The sequence below is a fragment of the Ursus maritimus genome, unplaced genomic scaffold (genome assembly GCF_017311325.1).
Source record: "Ursus maritimus isolate PB19 unplaced genomic scaffold, ASM1731132v1 scaffold_30, whole genome shotgun sequence".
Lineage (NCBI taxonomy): Eukaryota > Metazoa > Chordata > Mammalia > Carnivora > Ursidae > Ursus > Ursus maritimus.
The window spans coordinates 6,515,136-6,534,981 of NW_024425564.1; the positions used below are offsets into that span (position 1 = coordinate 6,515,136).

The 19,846-nt window shown below is 53.2% G+C and overlaps 3 protein-coding genes across 5 annotated transcripts; 1 reads left to right on the top strand and 2 right to left on the bottom strand.

Annotated features, from left to right (window-relative positions):
• Positions 1 to 386: 386 nt before the first annotated feature.
• STK19 (serine/threonine kinase 19) lies at positions 387 to 6,527 on the bottom strand (the record flags this gene model as incomplete). Its single annotated transcript, XM_040644620.1, is given in 8 exon segments — positions 387 to 845; positions 991 to 1,138; positions 1,249 to 1,346; positions 2,192 to 2,331; positions 2,609 to 2,704; positions 5,754 to 5,890; positions 5,985 to 6,165; positions 6,168 to 6,527. Coding segments are annotated over 8 exon segments (1,206 nt in total), but the record flags the coding sequence as incomplete, so codon positions are not given.
• On the top strand, positions 6,381 to 8,575 carry DXO (decapping exoribonuclease). 3 transcript variants are annotated; one of them, XM_008711865.2, is made up of 7 exons: positions 6,381 to 6,523; positions 6,692 to 7,096; positions 7,238 to 7,473; positions 7,562 to 7,781; positions 7,899 to 8,034; positions 8,184 to 8,278; positions 8,363 to 8,575. In XM_008711865.2, the coding sequence occupies exons 2-7, from the start codon at positions 6,741 to 6,743 to the stop codon at positions 8,511 to 8,513; spliced, it is 1,194 nt and encodes a 397-aa protein (XP_008710087.1). In that variant the 5' UTR covers positions 6,381 to 6,523; positions 6,692 to 6,740; the 3' UTR covers positions 8,514 to 8,575. The 3 variants fall into 3 exon arrangements, with proteins under 3 accessions (XP_008710087.1, XP_008710088.1, XP_040500734.1); XM_008711866.2 differs by having other exon boundaries at positions 6,384 to 6,523; positions 6,872 to 7,118; XM_040644800.1 differs by lacking the exon at positions 6,381 to 6,523 and having other exon boundaries at positions 6,754 to 7,118.
• Positions 8,576 to 8,634: 59 nt separating this feature from the next.
• SKIV2L (Ski2 like RNA helicase) lies at positions 8,635 to 19,783 on the bottom strand. Its single transcript, XM_008711871.2, has 28 exons — positions 19,702 to 19,783; positions 19,521 to 19,624; positions 18,745 to 18,854; positions 18,538 to 18,655; positions 18,336 to 18,450; positions 18,137 to 18,211; positions 17,796 to 17,849; positions 17,507 to 17,697; positions 17,200 to 17,328; positions 16,836 to 16,981; positions 16,317 to 16,463; positions 16,101 to 16,185; positions 15,816 to 15,922; positions 15,370 to 15,516; positions 15,196 to 15,292; positions 14,798 to 15,010; positions 14,606 to 14,716; positions 12,295 to 12,525; positions 11,440 to 11,577; positions 11,142 to 11,279; positions 10,893 to 10,997; positions 10,433 to 10,580; positions 10,212 to 10,338; positions 9,864 to 10,074; positions 9,590 to 9,700; positions 9,292 to 9,510; positions 8,959 to 9,099; positions 8,635 to 8,872 (listed from the first exon to the last, which is right to left on the bottom strand). Exons 1-28 carry the CDS (start codon positions 19,721 to 19,723, stop codon positions 8,672 to 8,674), a joined length of 3,741 nt encoding a protein of 1,246 aa, XP_008710093.2. The 5' UTR covers positions 19,724 to 19,783; the 3' UTR covers positions 8,635 to 8,671.
• Between the last annotated feature and the right edge of the window lie 63 nt (positions 19,784 to 19,846).

Sequence of the window (19,846 nt, forward strand, 5' to 3'; positions counted from 1 at the left end):
TCTACGGGGTACATCTGGGTATCTATGTACATACATAGATAGATACATGCTCCAGTGCGCGTGGGCATAGGAGTCCAATGTGGCGCCGTACATGGTTGGAGACACATGGCTCCTTTGTAAAAATCTTAACAAGGTACAAGACCCTTATCTCTAACTACAACCCGCACAAAACCTGAATGACACCAGACCTTTCTTTGCTTTGCGGCGGCCCTAACAGAAATTCTGTGGTTTAGGCGATCAGGCATACCTTCACCATCTCTCAGGGGGAGAACTGACCTCAGTGTCCTTTTATCTCTCTGAACAATGAGGCAAAGCTCAGGCTCAAATTTGGCTTTAACTCTACCCCCAAACGAAGCGCCCAAATACACATCACATGAAACAAGACATCCAGGAAATTGCAGAAGTACTTTATTTGGCAGTTTTACCTCAACATGTAGGACAGAGAACTCTGCCCTCCCTACCAGCCCCCCCCCCCCCCCCCCCCCCAGAAATCCCGTCTTCCTATCCCAAGAGAGTGACAGCAGCACTTTGTTACAAGAAAGGCCACAGCCATGGCCTTGGCATGGCTTCTGGCTCCACTTCCATGGAAGGGCAGAGAAGCATTGCCCAAACCCCACCACTGGGTCAGAGCCCAGGTAAATAGCAGCAGTCACGTCTGACCCTTTGTGCAGATGCAAGGCCAATCCTTATCCAGGCTCCCACACCTTCCCAAGGTGACCCTGCCTCAGCCACCACTGGGCAGTACTCCTGGGCCCCTCTCACCCCACTCTGGGGAGGTATGCAATGACAAGCAGAATCCTCACGTCTCTGGCAGGCGGAGGAGAGTTCCAGAAGTGGTGGAGACACTATGCAAAAGAAAGACAAGGCTTGAGCCAGATACCTAGGCCAAAAGTCTGGGGAAAACTCAGAGCTTGGCCTGGGATATTCCAGAGGGAATCCAATCTTGGGTCACTGCTCGGTCATCTGCCAGAGGCTGGGGGTGAGACTCACCAGTCCACCAGCTGGGCCCCAATGAGGTCATGCACATGGTAGGTGAGGCCGAGTCGCACTGCGGCAGGCGCCCGCCGGCCCAAGAGCTCTGATAGGAGTAGCTCCCGGTACTTGGCCTTCCGGACCATGCCAAGGACAGCCTGGCGCCCTGGAGGAGAAGTGGCACAGGAGAGGGGAAAGGTGAATAAGGCTTGGGCCCCGAGGAGCTACCCAAAGGTGTTCTTGAGGGGGTGAGGACTTGAGCTGTGGACAGAATACCTTTAACAAAATATTTGATGAATCTCCCAGCTCCAGGCACGGCCAGCCACCAACTCCCAGCATCTCGGACAGTGAGGACTCCAGCATTCACTAGCTGCCTAAGGAGGGTGGGAAGCCAGGAGAGAGGAGGCTTGGGCTCTGAGAAGCCCTCCCTGCCCACTGATGCTTGGACACTGTCTCCCCAAAACTGGGCAACCATGTAAAGGGACTAAGTAACAGAAGCCCACCCTGGAGTGCTTCTCTGCTCATACCCTGCTGTTCAGTGCCCTGGCCCTTGCTTCTATTCCTCCACCTGGATGACCCCCCACCCCCATGCTTTCTTTTCCTGTTACTATTACTTGTTCAACTAAAGCAGCTTCTCCTCCTGGAAGCCCTCCTTGACCACATGCCCTGACACAGCCTCAGCCCAACCCCAGGGGAAACTCAAGGTCTTTCTTCTGTGCTCCTGCCACTGCCTACACATACCCCACCGTGGCTCCTCCCATGTCTTACTAAAAAGTTTGTAAAATGCTTTCATGTATACCTTGGGTTACAAAGTAGGGAGCCTGAGCCACAAAAGGGCCCCTGAAATGGAATTTTTATTTCGCCCTTGTCCAGTCACTGCTTTTTAACGTGAAGGCTTTAGGGGTATCCAAGCTCCTACCGTTCTCTATTCTCATGGTCTCAGCAGGGTTCACAACAGGCATTTATGGTGCCTGCGAGGCCTCTAAATTCATTGGATTAGCCACCCAGGTCTCTTGAATTCTAGGCTAAGGCTCTTTCCAAGGCCTCAGATAAAACAGGCCTCCTCTCTTGGGGGAGGAGTACAAATTTAGGTCATTTTCCTAAAAAGAAGAGTCCATCTTTTTGGCAGGTGCACCAGAAGGAGGACAAGGCTCGATGGGACTGGAAGGAGGCAGGGAAGTATCAGCTGCCTGAGTTCTGTTGTTCCCCCAAGTCTCACGTGATCTCTGGGTCCCTGAAGCCGAAGGTCTGTGTCATTTGGTCTTGTTGGAAGCTAAGGTCCCCACAGGCTGGAAGTACCGAAGCCAGAAACTTCTGCACTGCCCTAGCATATGGTCGGCCATCGCAGGCCTTGAGGACCTGGAAACAGAGATGACAGATGTATTTGGCCCCACCCTCACCCTCCACTGACCACCTCCAGAACAATATTTCTCTTCCTGTTTTCCCTTTTGCTCATGTCCTTCTACGTCTCATACTTTTCCTCCTTTTCTTCTCCTTTATATTACTACTTATCAGAGCCCTGTGTCCTCTCTGTGACACGTAGAGTGGGAGAATTGTCTCTTTTCCTTTTTATTTCCATTCTCCAATTTCCCTGCTTGCCCCCCACACCCCATGACACACACACAGTTGCACGCACCCTGGTCCTATAGTCCTCAGTGAAGATAATTCCATGGGCGTCCAAGTCAAAGCCTAGCTGGATGATTCTGATCTCCCCCTGCTCTTGAAGCTCCTTCTGTCTCCAGAGAGATGGGAGTAAAAAGAAGGGTATCAGGGTAAGATACTCTGGCATACTCTGGGCACTTTTGGGCAGGGAGATTTTCTTGCCAATACTGGGAATTTTTCTCTAAGCAAAGGAAAAACTGTGGGGAGAGAGTCAAGTGGATTACTAAATAGTCTTTTCAAATTAGTTACCCACCTTCCCACCCACCCACCTCATCAGTTGCCTATCAAGCAATCTACATTGCCAGACACTAAGATAAAATAGTGATTAAGACATAGGCCCCGCCTTCAAAGAATTAACAGTTAAGACTTTGGGTGAGGGAAGGTGGGAAGGTAGGGAAGATACTTGAAGAGATAATAGCAAATCCATAATCACAAAAGTGTGTTAATCCCCCTCTCATAAATTCATAGGATAAGAATAAGCGAGGAAATAACTTCCATTAACTTTAGTTACTAAGAAACTACTAACTGAAAAATACATATTCTCTTCAAATACATAAAATATTTGGCAAAACTGACCACATAGCACAAACCAAGTCTCAGTAAACTTCAAATGGTTGAAATCATACTGTGTATGTTCTCTGACCACAATACATTTGTGTCAGAAATCAGTAACAACTAGGTAATATGAAAACGCATAAAATCAAGACATACATTTCTAATCAGCCCTTGGTCTAAGAAAAAAGATCACAAAAGGAGTCAGAACGTATTTTAAACTGAATGATAACTAAAATATAGGCCAAAGCTATATATATCTGCACAAGCTTAAGATAAACTACAACTTGACACAAATGTATTAAAAATGAAGAGAGAATTAAATTAATGGGAAAAAATGTAAAATAAACCCAACAGTAGAGGGTAAACACTAATTAAATAGAAAACATGTGTACAAGACAGCAAAGACTATTAAGATTGATAGGCCACTGGTGAGACTGACCAAGAAAATGAGGAGGGTGTGGGGACAGACTAGAAAAAGTACAGATAATCAGTGTAAAGAATGAAAAAAAGGGTCATCGCTACACATCCGATAGACAATAAAATGAGACTACAAACTTAATGCCAATGAATTTGAAAATTGAGATAAATTAACAATTGCCTAGAAACATACAATTTTTTTAACTAGAAAATGAGACATATTCACAAAATAGAAATCTATGAAAGTAAATGAACTATTGCTACATGAAACTGAGAATTTCAAAAATATCTAATGAAACAAGATATAAATACAGTACATACATAATGAGTTCGTTCATATCAAGATTAAAAATGGATAAAACTAAGCTACGTTGTTTATAGATAAACACATAGGTGATATAAAGAAAACCGAGGGAACAATTATCATACCAGTCAGGATCATAAGTCCTTTCAACTGGAGAGTGATGTATGTGGCTATAGTTGGCCTTGGGTGGCGGTTAAATGCGTATCTGCTCTGTGACCATTCTTTAAATTGTGTATGTGTTCGTATTTTCCTTTGCGCAATTTTTAAAGCTTTTTAAAAATTAAGGCTAACATCCCTAAATTAAAAAAAAACAACAACAAATACTCTGTAAGGAGTGGTTCCATCTAACTCACTTCCTCGTGAAAGTGGAGCTAGTCTCCATCTTCCTTTTCTTCCCTCTTTTCAACCTGATAGGTTGCTATTAATCTTCCACCTGCTAAATTCAACGGACAGATTTTGGATATTATTTTACTTAATCCCTTTACCAACCATTGCCTTAAATCACAGGTTCTAACACTGCCAACTCTTCTACCTCCTTGAAAATCTACTTCCTTTCTCAATAGACCTCTTCCTGGGTTCCTAACTCTGGCAATTCCTTGTCAGCCTCTTCCAGAGACTCCTCTTCCTCTGCTTTCCCCTTACATCAATGGATCTCAAATTTTAAGCAACATTAAGAATCACTTGAGACAGTAATTCAAAATGTAGATTCTCAGTTCCTACCTCAAGAGATCTGCACTATTAGCCTTAGGGGAGAACCAGGAGCCTTTATTTTTGAATAAGCAGCCCAGGTAATTCTGATATGGGGAGAACTCAGGACATACTTTGAGAAACACTACCTTAAACGTGGGTATCTCTCACATTGTAGACTTGGCCCTTTCACTCTAAACTTGAGGTCCTTAACGCTGGACCTCAGAGGACCTATGAAACAGCCTCCCTCCCCTGACAAGAAATGCACATACACCTAGTATGTATGTGGCATGTATGCATTTTTCTAAAAAGAAAGAGCCATAGCTTTCGTTATCTTTTAAAGTTTGTAAGAAGGTTAAAAATTACTCCTCTACTCACTCTTCCTACCCAATCTCACCCACATCAAGACTGAACCAGTGCTCATACCGCAATGACTTCAAATCTAGTATCACTGGCCCAGAATCCTCTCCAGTCCCTCATATCCAACTGTCCACTGCACACTTGCCTTTGGATGCTCAAGAACCTCCAGCTCGTACAAAATCAAGCATTTCATCCGCCCCAACAACTCAGTGCCCTCCTACTCTATTCACTCCATCATCCAGAAAATCTGGGTCATCCCGGACTCCTCCCTCTTCCCCACTCCCCACATCCCTCACCTTCACCATCCTCGCCCTCCCTGCGCACTCCCCTCATTTAGGCCTTCACCAGTTCTCCGCTGCAATGTCTTCCTAACTGATCTCCCAGTCTCATCTCACTCCCTCCCATCCACGCAACACAGCGTTCCCTCTCCTGGTTAACGTTCTCTTCCAGCTCATCGCCTTCGGTGTTAAGGCAGAAACAACACTGACGCACGAGGCCTGCCGCGATCTGACGTCTGCCTGCATTCCCAGCGCAGTAAAGCTCCAACTATGCCCGATGCCTCCGTTTTCCCAAAAGAGTCGCTCTTCCACCTCCAGGATGTGGCAAGCTCTCCACTGCCGGAGGGTCTTTTAACAGGGTCTGTGGCATTTTCCTTGGCCCAGCAGGGCCCGGCCCAGAGAGACCGAACGCCCGCCCGAGCGCCGGCGGACCCACTGCGCGTCAGAGTGATGGGGCCCCTCGGGAGCGCCCGCGAGGCCGGGAAGCGGCTTCCGTCCGTCGCTCCGACGCCGCTCACCAGCTGCCGGTCGGCCGCCGTCCGGTCGGGCACGAGGCTGTACACCTGGCTCCTCAGCGCGATAGGCGGCAGCGCGTCCTCGAAGAGGCCTCGCGGGAACAGCTGCACCAGCTCGGCGACGGCCGCGCGCGCCGACCCTGGGCGGAGAGACCGGGTCACTGAGGCGGAAAGGGGGCGGGGGGCGCCGTTCTTCCACCGCACGCCGCCTCGCCCCGGGGCCGCCGCGCTTACCGGACTCGCCCCTCAGAGGCTCTGCCTCTGCCTGCCCTCGTTCCCGCCGCCTCTTCAGCCCAAAGGCGTCCGGGACCAGGCGCTGCCTCTTCCGGCTCATCTCCCTGGATCTCAGGCTGTCAAGGAAGAGGTCGGCGTTGAGGGAAGGGGACACCAAGACGGCGTCTTCCGGCGCAGAGCAGTGACGTCGGGCTCCCGGGAGGCCGGTCCGCCCGGTGGCAGAGAGATGACGTGGGACCAAAGAGGCGTCAACTTGCCGTTTCCGTCGGGCCGGGAGCCCCGCCGCCGCACCCCCGCCGGGATCGACTTCCTCCGCGGGCACTCGGGGTTGGGAACGCGTGGGCGGCGGGGTGGAGCTCGACTTTCCCGGGTGAAGCGTCCTTCACCCCGCGCCGCCGAGGGGTCTGCCCGCCCCGGTCGCTGGCTGATTGCGTCTTGGAAGGCGGAAAACCACCTGCGCGTGCCACCCCGACTTCTGGACGCACCTGCCGTGAAGCTTAGCTCCGCGGAGGTGGAAGTCGAGGTTGGCGGGCTTTGAGGTAATCAGATCCTTGCTCTGAGCGGGGACAGCCTTCCTCAGCTCACTGCGTTTGGAGCATCTGGAGGCTGGGGTATAGGTCAGGGGGAAAAGTGGGACGTGCACCTGGCCTTGGTTCTGTTTCAGGGCCAGAGCCTGACCGTCCTGACCCAGAGTCCCCCTTTTCCAGGCCTCCTCTGTGAAAGGATAACTTCCCAACCCCCAGTTCTCAGGACCTCATGGATCGCAGAGAGAACAAAAGAAGAGCGGAGAGGGTAGACGGAGCTGATCCTCGGAACAAACTCCCCAGCCCAGCATCCTCGCTGCCCACAGACCCTGCCCTCTACTCTGGGCCCTTTCCTTTCTATAGGCGCCCTTCCGAACTGGGCTGCTTCTCCCTGGATGCACAACGCCAGTACCACGGAGATGCTCAAGCCTTGCGCTACTACAGCCCACCCCCTACCAATGACCAAGGCCCCAACTTTGACCTCAGAGACGGATACCCTGATCGATACCAGCCCAGGGATGAGGAGGTCCAAGAGCGGCTGGACCACCTGCTGCGCTGGCTCCTGGACCACCGAGGCAAGCTGGAGGGGTGAGCAAAGTATAGCACACAGGTAGAGCTAGAGATCTGCATCTACCCTCTAAAGTTCGGAGACCCAAAGCTGGAGTGAGTTCAGCCTTTAGAAGGAACCTAGGCTCTTCTTTGCTAATGCTTCTAACTCCTCCCCCTCAGGGGTCCAGGCTGGCTGGCAGGGGCCATAGTGACGTGGCGGGGGCACCTGACAAAATTGCTGACGACACCGTATGAGCAGCAGGAGGGCTGGCAGCTGGCAGCCTCCCGCTTCCAGGGGACACTGTACCTGAGTGAGGTAGAGACACCAGCAGCTCGGGCCCAGAGGCTTGCCCGGCCACCCCTCCTCCGGGAGCTTATGTACATGGGGTACAAGTTTGAGCAGTACATGTGTGCAGGTGAGAGGTGCCCCTGCTCTGTAGCCTCCTCCCCCTTCCCCGGAGATTGAAAGCCCCCACCTTTGTTGCCGCTTCTCTCCTTGTGCAGACAAACCTGGAAGCTCCCCGGACCCCTCTGGGGAGGTTAACACCAATGTGGCCTTCTGCTCTGTGCTACGCAGCCGCCTGGGAAGCCACCGTCTGCTCTTCTCAGGGGAGGTAGACTGCACAGACCCCCGGGCCGCATCCACACAGCCCCCCGCCTGCTATGTGGAGCTCAAGACCTCCAAGGAGATGCATAGGCCTGGCCACTGGAGGAGCTTCTACAGGTTCAGGATGGGGTTGGGTAGGGTGAGAGCCTAGAACAGACAGCTGGAAAAGGCACCTGGGGGAAGAAGCTGGAGGGTGGAGGAAGGGTCCTACTGACCCCTTGCCTTTCCTGACAGACATAAGCTCCTCAAATGGTGGGCTCAGTCATTCCTTTTGGGGGTCCCAAACGTCGTTGCTGGCTTCCGTAACCCAGAGGGTTTCGTCTGTTCCCTCAAGACCTTTCCTACCATGGAGATGTTCGAGTATGTCAGGGTAAGGCAGCAGTGTCGCAGCTCCCACCTGCATCCCCACACCAGGACCACAGGTCCAGGGTTCAAGGCTGCAGCCCGCCTCTCCCCCCCCCCCCCCCCCCCCCCGCACCCTCACTGCCCGTCTTCTGCCTCTTCCTCGGCCCCCTCCAGAATGACCGCGATGGCTGGAACCCCTCCGTGTGCATGAACTTCTGTGCCGCCTTTCTTAGCTTTGCCCAGAACACAGTTGTCCAGGATGACCCCAGGTGAGGCATTCAGCTCTGCGCCTGCCCTCTGGGTCCCCGGAGCACTCCTCCAGCCCTCAACTTGTGACTCCATGTGCCCCGTAGGCTTGTCCATCTCTTCTCCTGGGAGCCTGGCAGCCCAGTCACAGTGTCTAAACATCGAGACGCACCCTATGCTTTCCTGCCCATGTGGTACGTGGAAGCCGTGACCCGGGACCTCCCATCAGCCCCCAAGACGCCTTCCCCCAAAGACTGAGACTTCGAAGGGGCTGGTCCTGTCTCCATGTGCACAGATAAAAACATTTCTAGGTGGTGGTTCTTGCTGTGTCTGTTGCCTGAGTCATCCCTGCCCAACACCGCAAATACACACAGGTGGCTTGCTGTTTTACGACTGCATTTTGACACAGAGGGCATTCACTGAGTGTACAGGCTGGCAGCAAAGACGATGTCCCTCCGTAGCAGGGTAGCCGCCGTCTCCATCTTGGCACCTAGCACAGGCTCGCCTACGAGACGAGCTGCCCCCCTCAGTGAGCGACACATCTCGGCCAGGCGCTGGATGCAGCGGACCACCAGGCCCTCAGGGGTCCCCGACAGCCCCGCCAGCTCGGAGAAGGGCTGTGGGGGAAGCAGGGTGGGGACTGAATGTGGTAGACGGGGCAATCTCTCCCCAACCAGCCATCCACAAAACCCCAATAACTCACCATGCCCCGGGCCCACTCGTACACAACCTCGACGAGCCCAAAATTCAGCTCCCCCACAAATTCCTCCACTGTCTGGTTCAGGCCACAGGCCACCTGGACCTCACCAATCCGCTTGGCCACAGCCCGGACACGTTCCACTCCCTGCAGATGGGAAAGGAGAAGCTCAGACACTGCCTTCCTTCTCCAGGAGTGGGGAGGCCCTGGTCAAGGAAGTAGGCATTCCAGCTTTTAGGGGCACTTAACAGGGCTGGAGGGGGTCATTTGGAGAACACCTGGGGATGGGGATTGGGAATGCCACAGCCAAGGGGGGGAAGTGGGGTGGGTGTCCCATACCTGTTTGAGAGTGCTTGGGAGCTGCTCTCCAGGGTCCCCAGGGCTCTGGCAGACCAGGCCGGAGAGCAGGGCCGCAATCTCCTCTGGCCGCAGGGCACTCAGAGCGTTGTCAAACATGAGCTCAGTGAGGAGTAGTTCATGGCTGCTCATGGCACAAGCCACCCGCCCCGCCAGCTTCACAGTGCCCGCTTCATCTACATAACCCAGGGTTCGGAGCACCTGAAGAAAGACGGTAGGTGTTGGGAGCCTGCTATCTTCTCCCTCACTAACCCCCCCGCCCCCCCACTGCCCCTCCCACCTCTACTCGCTGGTGATACTCCGGAAGCAGCAGCAGTGACTGATCTGACAGCAGGAAGCGTAGTCGCTCCATCTCCTTCTGTATCTGCATTCGCTCCTGCAGCTTCAGGTACTGCAGAGAGCCACCAGCAGAAGCACGTTAGCCTTCCCCATGCCCCGAGGCAGGAGGGCACCAAGGACAAGGGCAAAGACGGGGCTGGCGGGTCTACAGGGGACGAGAAGGGAAACCCTCCCCCTGCACCTCTCAGCTTGGGAACTGGCATCCAGGACCCTACCTGGGCAGAGAAACGGGGGCTGTGCACACACTGAGCCCCCCAGATCAGCTCCTCCAGCTTCCGGGCCCGGAGCCCCCCCTCCACCACTGACACATCCTTGAGCTGCAGGTCATTGACAGGGTCAAGGGTAGGGGGACCCGCTGGGTGGGCCTGAGCCAAACGCAGAAGTTCCTGCACAGCAGTGGTCACGGCTGCAATGGGAGGATCCTTCCTGAGGAAGGAGCAAAGTCTTGAAACCTAGGGCAGAGTCTTTTCTTCCACAGAAGTCCCTGACACCACAACCACATCTCCCCACACCCCGTTACATGGTCCCTCCCCAGAAGAAAGGTTCCCCCCAGCATCTCTGACTTGAATTTTGGTTGCTGCCTCTTGCTGAAGTCCTCTAAGATCTTCTCCCCATTCACCCGGAGCACCTTGGTGGTGATGGCGGCCACATCTCCTGGCTGGAGCTTGGCCACTGTGTGGTCACAGGGCCCTGTGAAAAGGGGAGAGCAGAGACAAACATTACTGTGGACCCAGGCATCCTGCCCACACTGCTGTCAGGAACCCGGACATCTGCCCATGTTCACCTTCAGGCAGGAACAGTTTGAATCCCACAAGATCATCGGGGTAGGGCACATCTGGGGTGGCTGGTGCCCTCTCCTGTGGGTCCTCAGACGTAGGCTTATCACACAAGACCAGGGTTGTAAATATCCTGCTTGTGGAGTTCGAGGAGACCTAGGGTAGGTACAGAGGCCAGGCCAGGGCAATGTGAGGAGCAGACATCAAAGATAGAGAGCAGATCCCCACCCTCAGGCAGAGATCACAGAGCAACTACAGAACCCACCAATATGGACTGGTAACCAAGTCACAGCAGTCTTCAGGAGGAGACAAGGAAGTAGGCACAAAGTGGTGGCAACAGGAAAGGAGAGCAAGGGGGCATAGGAGTACACCATTGTGACTACAACTGCCCCCAGCCAAGTGGGGAAGACGGAGATAGGGCTCCCCCCAACTCCCTCCCTCCGGGGTCCAAGTTTCCATTGCCCTCACCTGCAAGATCACACCCAGTGTGTTGTGATACTCCTGATTCTTCACAACCACTACCCTTCCTGCTGAGAGAGACTTGAGCCCATTCACAGACTCCATGATGCGTCGCTGGAGAGTGGGGACACGCACAAAGGGGAGAGTGAAGGAAGCATCACAGGGACACAGAGACTAGGCTGGGACTAGGTTCAGGAGCACCAAGAATGTCACATTCTCTTCCCCCATTCCTCCATCACCCCCCCAACACTCACTCACCTGGATCAGGCTCCGGGTCTCTGTCAGTTCCTCCCCCCAGCTGTAATACTCAGGCAGGTCAACCAGTTGGCCAGTTGTGTCAGGTTCCTCCAAGGCCCCCAGTCTCTTGGTCAGTTCAGCTAGAGCCTGTTCATGGGCCTGGGCAGGAGTGGGGGGAGGTGTGAAAGGACAGTCCCCAGGCCCAGTGTGCCACCCTCCCCACCTGCATCCCCTGGTCTCTAGATGTCTGCCCCTTCCCAGCCTGGCTTCCCTCGTCCCAACAGCCTGCCCAGTATACTGGTCATCCCAACCTCTTCACCTTGCTGTCCTTGCGGGATGGAAACTCGGAGAAGCTCCTCTTCATCATGTCCTCCACCCTGAGGGCGTCCACCCGCAGCAGGTTCAGGATCATGGTGTACGTGAGTCGGAACTGGGACTGCAGCTGTGACGGCTTCCCCTGGGCCGGGTCAGAGAAGCCGGTGAGACTCAGGGGGGACCGGCTGCCCCCCAGGCAGCCCCCTGGGGACCGGCTCCACTCCCAGCAGATCTCATCCCCGCTCTGCAACCACGGGACCCTAGACAAACTGCTTACTGGCCTCCTCTGCAGAATAAGGGAACAAAACTAAAGAGACCCTCAGAGGTTCCACCTAGCTCTGTCTTCACAGTGACAAAAGACTGGAGATGACATTCAGTCTAATCCTCAGATTTGCTCCCTCTGACCCTGGTTTCTCCCAGGCAAAAGAAAAACATACAGTTGACCCTTGAACACCATGGGTTTGAACTTCGTGGGTTCACTTACGCGTGGATTTTTTTTAATAAGTACTGTATAGTCCTGTAAGTATTTTCTCTTTCTTATAGTTTTCTTCGTAACACTTTTTATTACCAGCTTTATTGCAAGAATACAACATATAACACATACAACATACATATGAGCTGTTAATTGTCTGTTATCAGTAAGGTTTTGGGCCAACAGTACAGGCTATTGGCTGTTAAGTTTTTCAGGAGTCAAAAGTTATACGTGGCTATCTGTGCGGGAGGTCAGCGCCCCTAACCCTGCACTGTTCAAGGGTCAACTGTGGAAAGAAAGGAGAAGGGAAGAGGGGTGGAAGAGAGAATCCAGCAGCTCCTCAGAGCTGGGGCCCTCCCAGCTCAGCGTCCTACCACCCTGGCTCACCATCATCATACGGTGCAGGTCTGCCATCTCAGGCACACGGCCCTTGCAGAGCAGGATGACGGTGCCTGTGGGGTCCAGGCCCCTCCGGCCTGCCCGGCCTGCCATCTGCACGTACTCTCCAGGGAGCAGATCCCGGAAGGTGGAGCCATCGTGCTTCCGCATGGAGTCAAACACCACCGTTCGGGCAGGCATATTTACACCCATGGCAAAGGTCTCTGTGGCAAACAAGACCTGGGATGGGGGAAGAGAGGTTCAGCAAAGACACCCAGCCCTGGCCAAGTGTACCTTACTTTGTAGCCGAGGCTAAGTAAGCACCAGACATGGTCCCAGATGGTTAACTTGCAGGATATCATTTAACTCTCGGGGCAAATCTATAGTGGAAGCACTGTATTTTTTCCCCTTATTTTATCTATTCAACTATCTACTGTGTCTCTCTCTCTTTTTTTTTAAAGATTTTATTTATTTACTTGACAGAGCGAGCACACAAGCAGGGGGTGTGGCAGGCAGAGGGAGAGGGAGAAGCAGACTCCCTGCTGAGTAGGGAGCCCAATGCGGGGCTCGATCCCAGGACCCTGGGATCATGACCTGAGCCGAAGACAAACGCTTAACCAACTGAGCCACCCAGGCGCCCCTCTACTTCTTTTCTGTAACCCCTTTATCTCACTCCCATCCCCCTCACCATCAATCATCCCAGTGTATTTAGAGTATCTTTTTGTGTGAATATATTCTTACAGTTTAGATTTTGTTTTGAGTGCATGAATTTACAATTCACATTAAAGGCAATTATACCCATGGCTCAGTTGCTTAAGCGTACGACTCAGTTTTGGCTCCGGTCATGATCTCAGGGTTGTGCGATCAAGCCCTGTGTTGGACTCTGTGCTGGGCATGGATCCTGCTTAAGATTCTCTCTCTCCCTCTGCCCCTCCCCCACAACTCTCTAAAAAACAAAAACCCCTATGTTTATTGCAGCACTACTTACAATAGCCAAGATATGAACGCAACCCAAGGGTCTATCAGTACGTGAATAGATAAAGAAGATGTGGTGTAGGTATGGGAATATTACATAACCATAACAAAGTACAAGATCTTGCCATCCATGACAACACGGGTGGACCTACAGTGTAGTAGGTATGCCGAGTGAAATAAGTCAGACTGAGGACAAATACCATATGATTTCACTCATGTGGAATCTAAAAAACAAAACAAATGAATAAAGAACCAAACAACAAGCAGAATCAGACTTATAAATACAGAGAACAGATGGCTGCCAGAGGGAAGGGAGTGAGGAGATGGACAAAATGGGTGAAGGGGAGTGGGAGGTACAGGCTTCCAGTCATGGAATGAAGAAGTCACAGGCATAAAAGGCACGGTATAAGGAATATAGTCAATGATATTACAATAAGGATACATAGTGACAGACAGTAGTTACACTTGTAAGCACAGCATACCATGTAAATGTATGTTTGTTATATAATCAGAAAATGAATTACTATGTTGCACACCTGAAACTAATGAAACATTGTGTCAACTACACTCAAATAAAAATAACAAAATAAAAGCAATCATACATCTCACGTTTTCTTTTCCGCCAAAGTGTTTTCAACACCCATCCCCGTTTCTGTGGTTATACCCGATCCACTGTTACCCGCTGCTGCAGAGCACTGTGGCGCGCATCCCGGACAGTTACCAACCCACTTTTCCAGCGAGGGCACCCTGGTGCTACGGCACCCTACCACAGGATTACAGTGGACATTTTCACTCATAGACCAGGTGGGAACTTCTTTGCACTATATACCCAGAAATAGAATTTAGGATCAAAGGGTATATTATACATATTTTTGCCTCAAGAATGCCAGGGTGCGCTCCAGACTGACAATATGAGCATTCCTATAATCCTATAGTCTCCAATGTTTTTGGCAACACCTGGCATTAGCCAGTTTCCTAAACGTTACCAGTCTCATAACTATAAAGTCATTTCTTGTTGAGTATTTTATTTGCATTTTTCTGATGACTAATAACTTTTCAGACACTTCCTAACTTTTTCAATTTCTCTTCTGAATACTGCCTACCTATCTTGTACATCCCCATTTTAAGAGGAGAAAGCTAAAGTTCAGGAAGGTTAAGGAATTTGCCTGAGGTCACACAGCGAGGAAATAGTGGAACTGGGATTCACACACAGGTAATCTGGACCCAGGGCCAAGTTCTTAACCATTGCGCTGTCCTGCCTAAAGCCCTGCCCCTCCACACTCTGGGCAGCCCTGAAGGGAGCAGCAAGTGCTCTGAGGAGTCCCCCTTCTACCAGTGCATGTACCTTAACCAGGCCTCTACTGAAGAGCATCTCCACGATCTCTTTAAGAATAGGCAGGATGCCACTGTGGTGCACTCCCAGGCCACGGTGCAGAAGCTCGGACATGTGCAGGACCTGCAGGGAGCCAAGGCCCGTGATCAGGAATAAGGTGGTGAAGAATCCTCTCCCCACCAGTCTCCAAGACCCCATCCACACCTGGGGCAGCTGGCGGTCAGAGCCACGGAGGCGAGCAAGGCAGCGCTGCAGGAAGAGGTGAATCTCACTCTTTTCTGAACTTGTGGTGAGATCAAGGGAGGTGAGGCCCGAGGCTTGCTCATCACAGCGACCCCGGGAGAAAGTGAACACCACCACGGGCAGCTGCGCACGGGTGCGGAGGGAGGCCAGGAGGGATAGGTACACACCGCGGTCCTGGGGAAGGGGGCAGAAAGGGGCAAAGGTTGAGTCCCTGAACCAGTCAGGGCCAAAGTGAAGGGAGGTGAAGCCATGTCAAGTTGGACAGCGTTCAAAGCTCAAGTCCAAATCCTTGGAGAACGCGGGAAGAATGGACAGAGTTGAAACAGGTGTTAGCAGGTACAAAGCCCGCCAGTTCTCACCTGTGCAGGCCCCCCCTGATGCGTGGGCTGTTTGGCCCCAAAGGTCTGGGCGTGTTTGCTCATCCGCTCCTTCTTGGCCTCCACAGCTGCATAGTACCTGGTGCACGGGGAGGGTCGGTGATCACAGTCACACCCAGTGGACCCAGCGCTGACTCTGCCCTATCTCCAGCTTACCCCTTTGTGTGGAAGGCGCCTCGGGAGTCCAGCAACAGAAAGAGCTCCCCCTGGGTCTTGGGGCTGTTCCCCGTGAAGAGATAATGCTCCAGGGGAACGGGGCGTGCAACGGTGCTGATCACATAGATCTGGCGACGTTTCAGTCGCCTGAGGGGGAAGACAGCAGGTCAGGGGCAAGAGTGCAGGAAGGGACGCATATCCCCACCACATTCCCCTGCTGGGTGACCAGTCTTTTCTGGGAGCCAGACTGGAAGGCTGTCCCATTGTCCCATCTCCCAATGCACAAAATGGTCTGGACCCAAGTGGGGTCCTGCAGCCACTCGAATCAGACATATGCCCCAACCCACTCCTCCCTCCTCTCCACCCTCAAGACCTAACCACTCTCCTCACTGCGGTAGGAGCGCCACAGTCCCATCCCCCCAAGCATCCCAGGGCACGCATCTCACCCGATCCAGTCGGCGAACTCGAGGGCGTTGGGGACAGTAGCACTCAGAAGGATGATGGACACGTGGTCAGGCAGCATGATGAGCACTTCCTCCCACACAACCCCACGCTGGACACACAGAGAGAGAAGATCGGTCACTGGCAGCGCAGAGGGGGCTGCCCTTCTGCCCCTACAGAAGCGCAAAGGGTTCCACGTGGGGGCAAAGAAGGCAGTAAGGTCTCCAAGGGTATGTGATCTAGGCCCACAGGAAAGAACTACTGGAGTCTGGGGCCTCCATGCCTCCTACCTCAGCATCATTGATGTAGTGAACTTCATCAAAGATGACCCACTCCAGGTCCCGGATGACATCTGAGCCACTGTAGAGCATGGAGCTGGGGAGAAGAGGCCAAAGGCTGACTCCCCAGTGGCTCCTGACTCCACCCTGTTCTCAGTCAACATGCTGTCCAGCGCAGCCTCACCTTCCTGACCACAAATCCACCCGTGTTGAGTGCCTATCTCTCACCGAAGGATCTCTGTTGTCATAATGAGACAGGAGGCCTCTGGGTGCAGCTGTACATCCCCAGTGAGCAATCCCACATCCCCGAATGTGTTTCGAAAGTCTCGGAACTTCTGGTTGCTGAGGGCCTTGATGGGCGACGTGTAAATGGTGCTGGGAAGAGGGCACGAGGTCAGCCGGTCAGTCCCCCCACAGCCTCCTAGGAGGCACCACCTCTTCCACCCTGAGCCCTCCCAGAGGCATGCCACAGCTCAGGTGCCCCCTTCTTCCCCCAGACTGCCCTCACATTCTCCTTCATGACATGACCCCACAGAAATTCTGTAGCCCGACCCCTTCTGAAGCTAATGCGAATCTTCTAACTGCTCTCCCCATCACACCTTCCTGCTTCGCTCCAGGCCCCATCTCGGTTTCTCCCCAAACCTCTCATCGGAAGAATGAGGGAGAGGTGGGGAAGAGATGATGACCAGAAAGGAGGAGAACCCAGGACCAGCTGGTGAAAGGGGAGGCTGGGGAGGGGACCTGTACCGCGTCATGTGTTTCTGGGCAAGAGCAATGGCGTATTCAGCCACAACCGTCTTCCCTGCAGATGTGTGAGCCGCAACAAAAACAGAGTCATGCCGCTCCAAATGCAGGATGGCCTGCTTCTGGAACACATCCGGCTCAAATGCCCACTGTGGGAGAGAGAAATAGATGGCAGCTAGAGAAGGGAAAGGGGCCCTCCTGCCTCCAGCTCCTGGGGCATACAAGGTGCCTGTGGCATGCCAGAGCCAGGCAAGGCCAGCACTGAGGTCCAAGAATGACCTGGAAGGCATCTGGCCTAGGTGGGGAGAGGAGATGAAGGGAACAATGGGAAGGAGCTGGGGAGCATGTGAGGACTGGGCCACCCTACCTGGAAGGCCGGCTGGGGAATGAGGCGGTAGAAATCACCAACAGGGGAGGTGACATCCACAGGAATCGCCCACTGCTCCTGAGGCAGGGGTTTGGGGGGCTCTGGAGGAGATACAGCTGTGGATGCTTCCTGCAAAAGCCGTGGGTAGGGGTGATAAAGATAACAGTCAGAGAGCTCTCCATTACCACCCTTCCCAAAAGATGCTCCAATCTTCCTCTTAGACCCAACCAAGCCAGCCAACCCACCCCACCCCTAGTGCCCCAATAAGGAACCTTCTTCCCTGCTTCAACTGCCCAGAACCGCCAACCTTCAACACTAGGTCCTCCAAGCTGCTTGCTCGGGCCAGGGAAGCACTGCAGGGGGAGGCGGAAACAGTGTCCCCTCTGGGAATTCCTGGCTGTCGCACTGCCTCACTCTCATCCTCATCTCCCCCACCCAAATCCAGAGGTTCCAGCAAACGGCTGAGGCTGAGCAAGCCGGGAGCTGGAGCTGGGTGATCTGAGGAGCAAGGGAAAAAGGGAAACCTGGTCACATCCATCTTTGTTCTACAGGAGAAGGGCACAACTTCTACGCCCCACCTCAAAGCTAAAACTCACCCTTTGGTGCAAAGTCCACACCTTTCTTGAAGCCAGGTGGAACAGTAAGAAGATCTGAAGGACAAGGACAGATAGAATCAGCACTACTACACAGTGTCACCCAAGTCACACGTTATTCAAACCTACAGGATCCCATTCACGGCATAGACATTGCAAATGCGGTACTTGTGACAACTTTCCCACAGGTGACAATAAAGACTGTTACAACAAGGATGCCTTTTCCTAACTGTCTCAAAGGCACAGAAGGGCTAGCAGCAGCCCAGTGATAGGCTTGGGTCCCTCTTCGTCAGGGCCCAGACTCACAGCCATACTCCCAAGGGTCCCTCCCGGCACCATCTCACCTTGCTCAAAGTCTATCTCCTCCTCAGCCTCCTCCCGAGTACTCAGATCTGTTATGGTGGGCTCATCCATTCCACCTGGGGAGAGGGTGGACAAATAGGGAATCATGGGGTGTGGGGGTTATGGGATAGGTGGGGAACCCTTCCCTTCCCTGAAGACTGAGGGCACCCTCTCCTACCATTCCATTTCCACAAAAGTCACCTGGCCAGAAAGGGTACTGTGTTGGATTCCCCCACAGGGACTGGGAGATGGGCCCTGGGGGCCGGCGAAGAGACAAGGAGGTGGTGGCCGACAGGTTTGTATTCTCTAGCAGGACCTGAGGCAAAAGACCACAGCCCCAGTGAGGCTGAGCCTGCCTCTGACCCTTTCCCAACTCTGCTTCTTGTGGCCTCTGACCTCTTACCTCTTTGTAGCCCAGAATCTGGCCTGTGGTTGGGTGTCTTTGGGCCTGAAGGTCGGAGGGCACTGGGGCCCCCTGTGTGGCCAGGAGAGACCAGGGATCCATTTTCCTCTGCCATTTTCTGCAGAAAAGGAAAATAATTTTCAGGTGTTCTTTCTCTCTTGTCCCAGTTCCCTTCAGGGGCCTATCTCCCTAGTCCAGACCCCTCACCGGGCAGAGTGTTCCACACCATGCAGAGGCAACCAGGCTGGAGATGACAAAAACAAGTGTTCTGCTTCCTGCCGCAGATCTGGGGCACAGGGAGGGAGGCCGTGGGGAAGCTGGAAAAGGACAAGATGAGAGGCATTAGGTAAGAAAAGAGCCTAAGACACAGACAAAAACGAAAGTGATGGAATTTGTGTTCAAATCACAAACGGTAGATATTCCAGACCGACTAAGACAGCCAGGCAGAAGCACTATTTTCCAAAGATTGTCCTGTTTTCCAGGGAAAACTACCTGCTACTGATTTACATGCAGCAACGATTACTAACACATTACAATGCAACATAAAATACAATAACTTCACAATCTCTGGGATTGGGCTTAGGAATTTGCATTTTTAAAAATCCCCACCACTAATTACAAGGTACACTTGAATTAGAGAATCACTAGTTTTAGGAAAAGGGGGCCCAGAACTAAGGATGAGTCAGGGCCTCAAAGGCTAGCCATCAACAAGTGCCTTGGTGCTTGGAGGCAGAAGGTGAACCCAAAGAGAAAAGACACATTGGAAAGAGTAATTCTCAGAGCTCAGGTATCCCCAGCACTCCCTGCTCTGTCTTCACATGAGCTCTGACCCACAGCGGGTCCACTGGGCTGGGGTCTGTCCAGCACAAGGCAGGCCCAGATGACAGGAGTCCAGAGACAGAAGAATGAAGTTATGCTAGGGTCCAACAGTAAGGAGGGTGGAGGAGGTCTGAAGCTCAATGTTAAGGTCAAAAGTCACTCACGGTGCTCTCTGGAGCCCCAGGCACATTCAGCAGCTCCCAGCGCCCAGTGCATCCCAGCTCCACCGGCCGAAGGGGCAGATCCAGGGGGTCTGGAGGAGGTAGCACTACAGAGGAAAGGTCAGAGGTCAGAGGTCAAGGGTCACCCCCTGACTACTCCTTCGTTCCACCCCCTCCCCCTCACCGAGTCGCTCGGTCTCCATCATCTTGGAGCCACGGCAGCGACCGGGCAGACCGGAAGTGCAGCGAGAAGCGGCGGAGTGAGCCCCGCCCCGGAGCGGGCGGAAGTGGAGGCGACTTCCGTCACACACCCCCGCCGGGGACGGAGA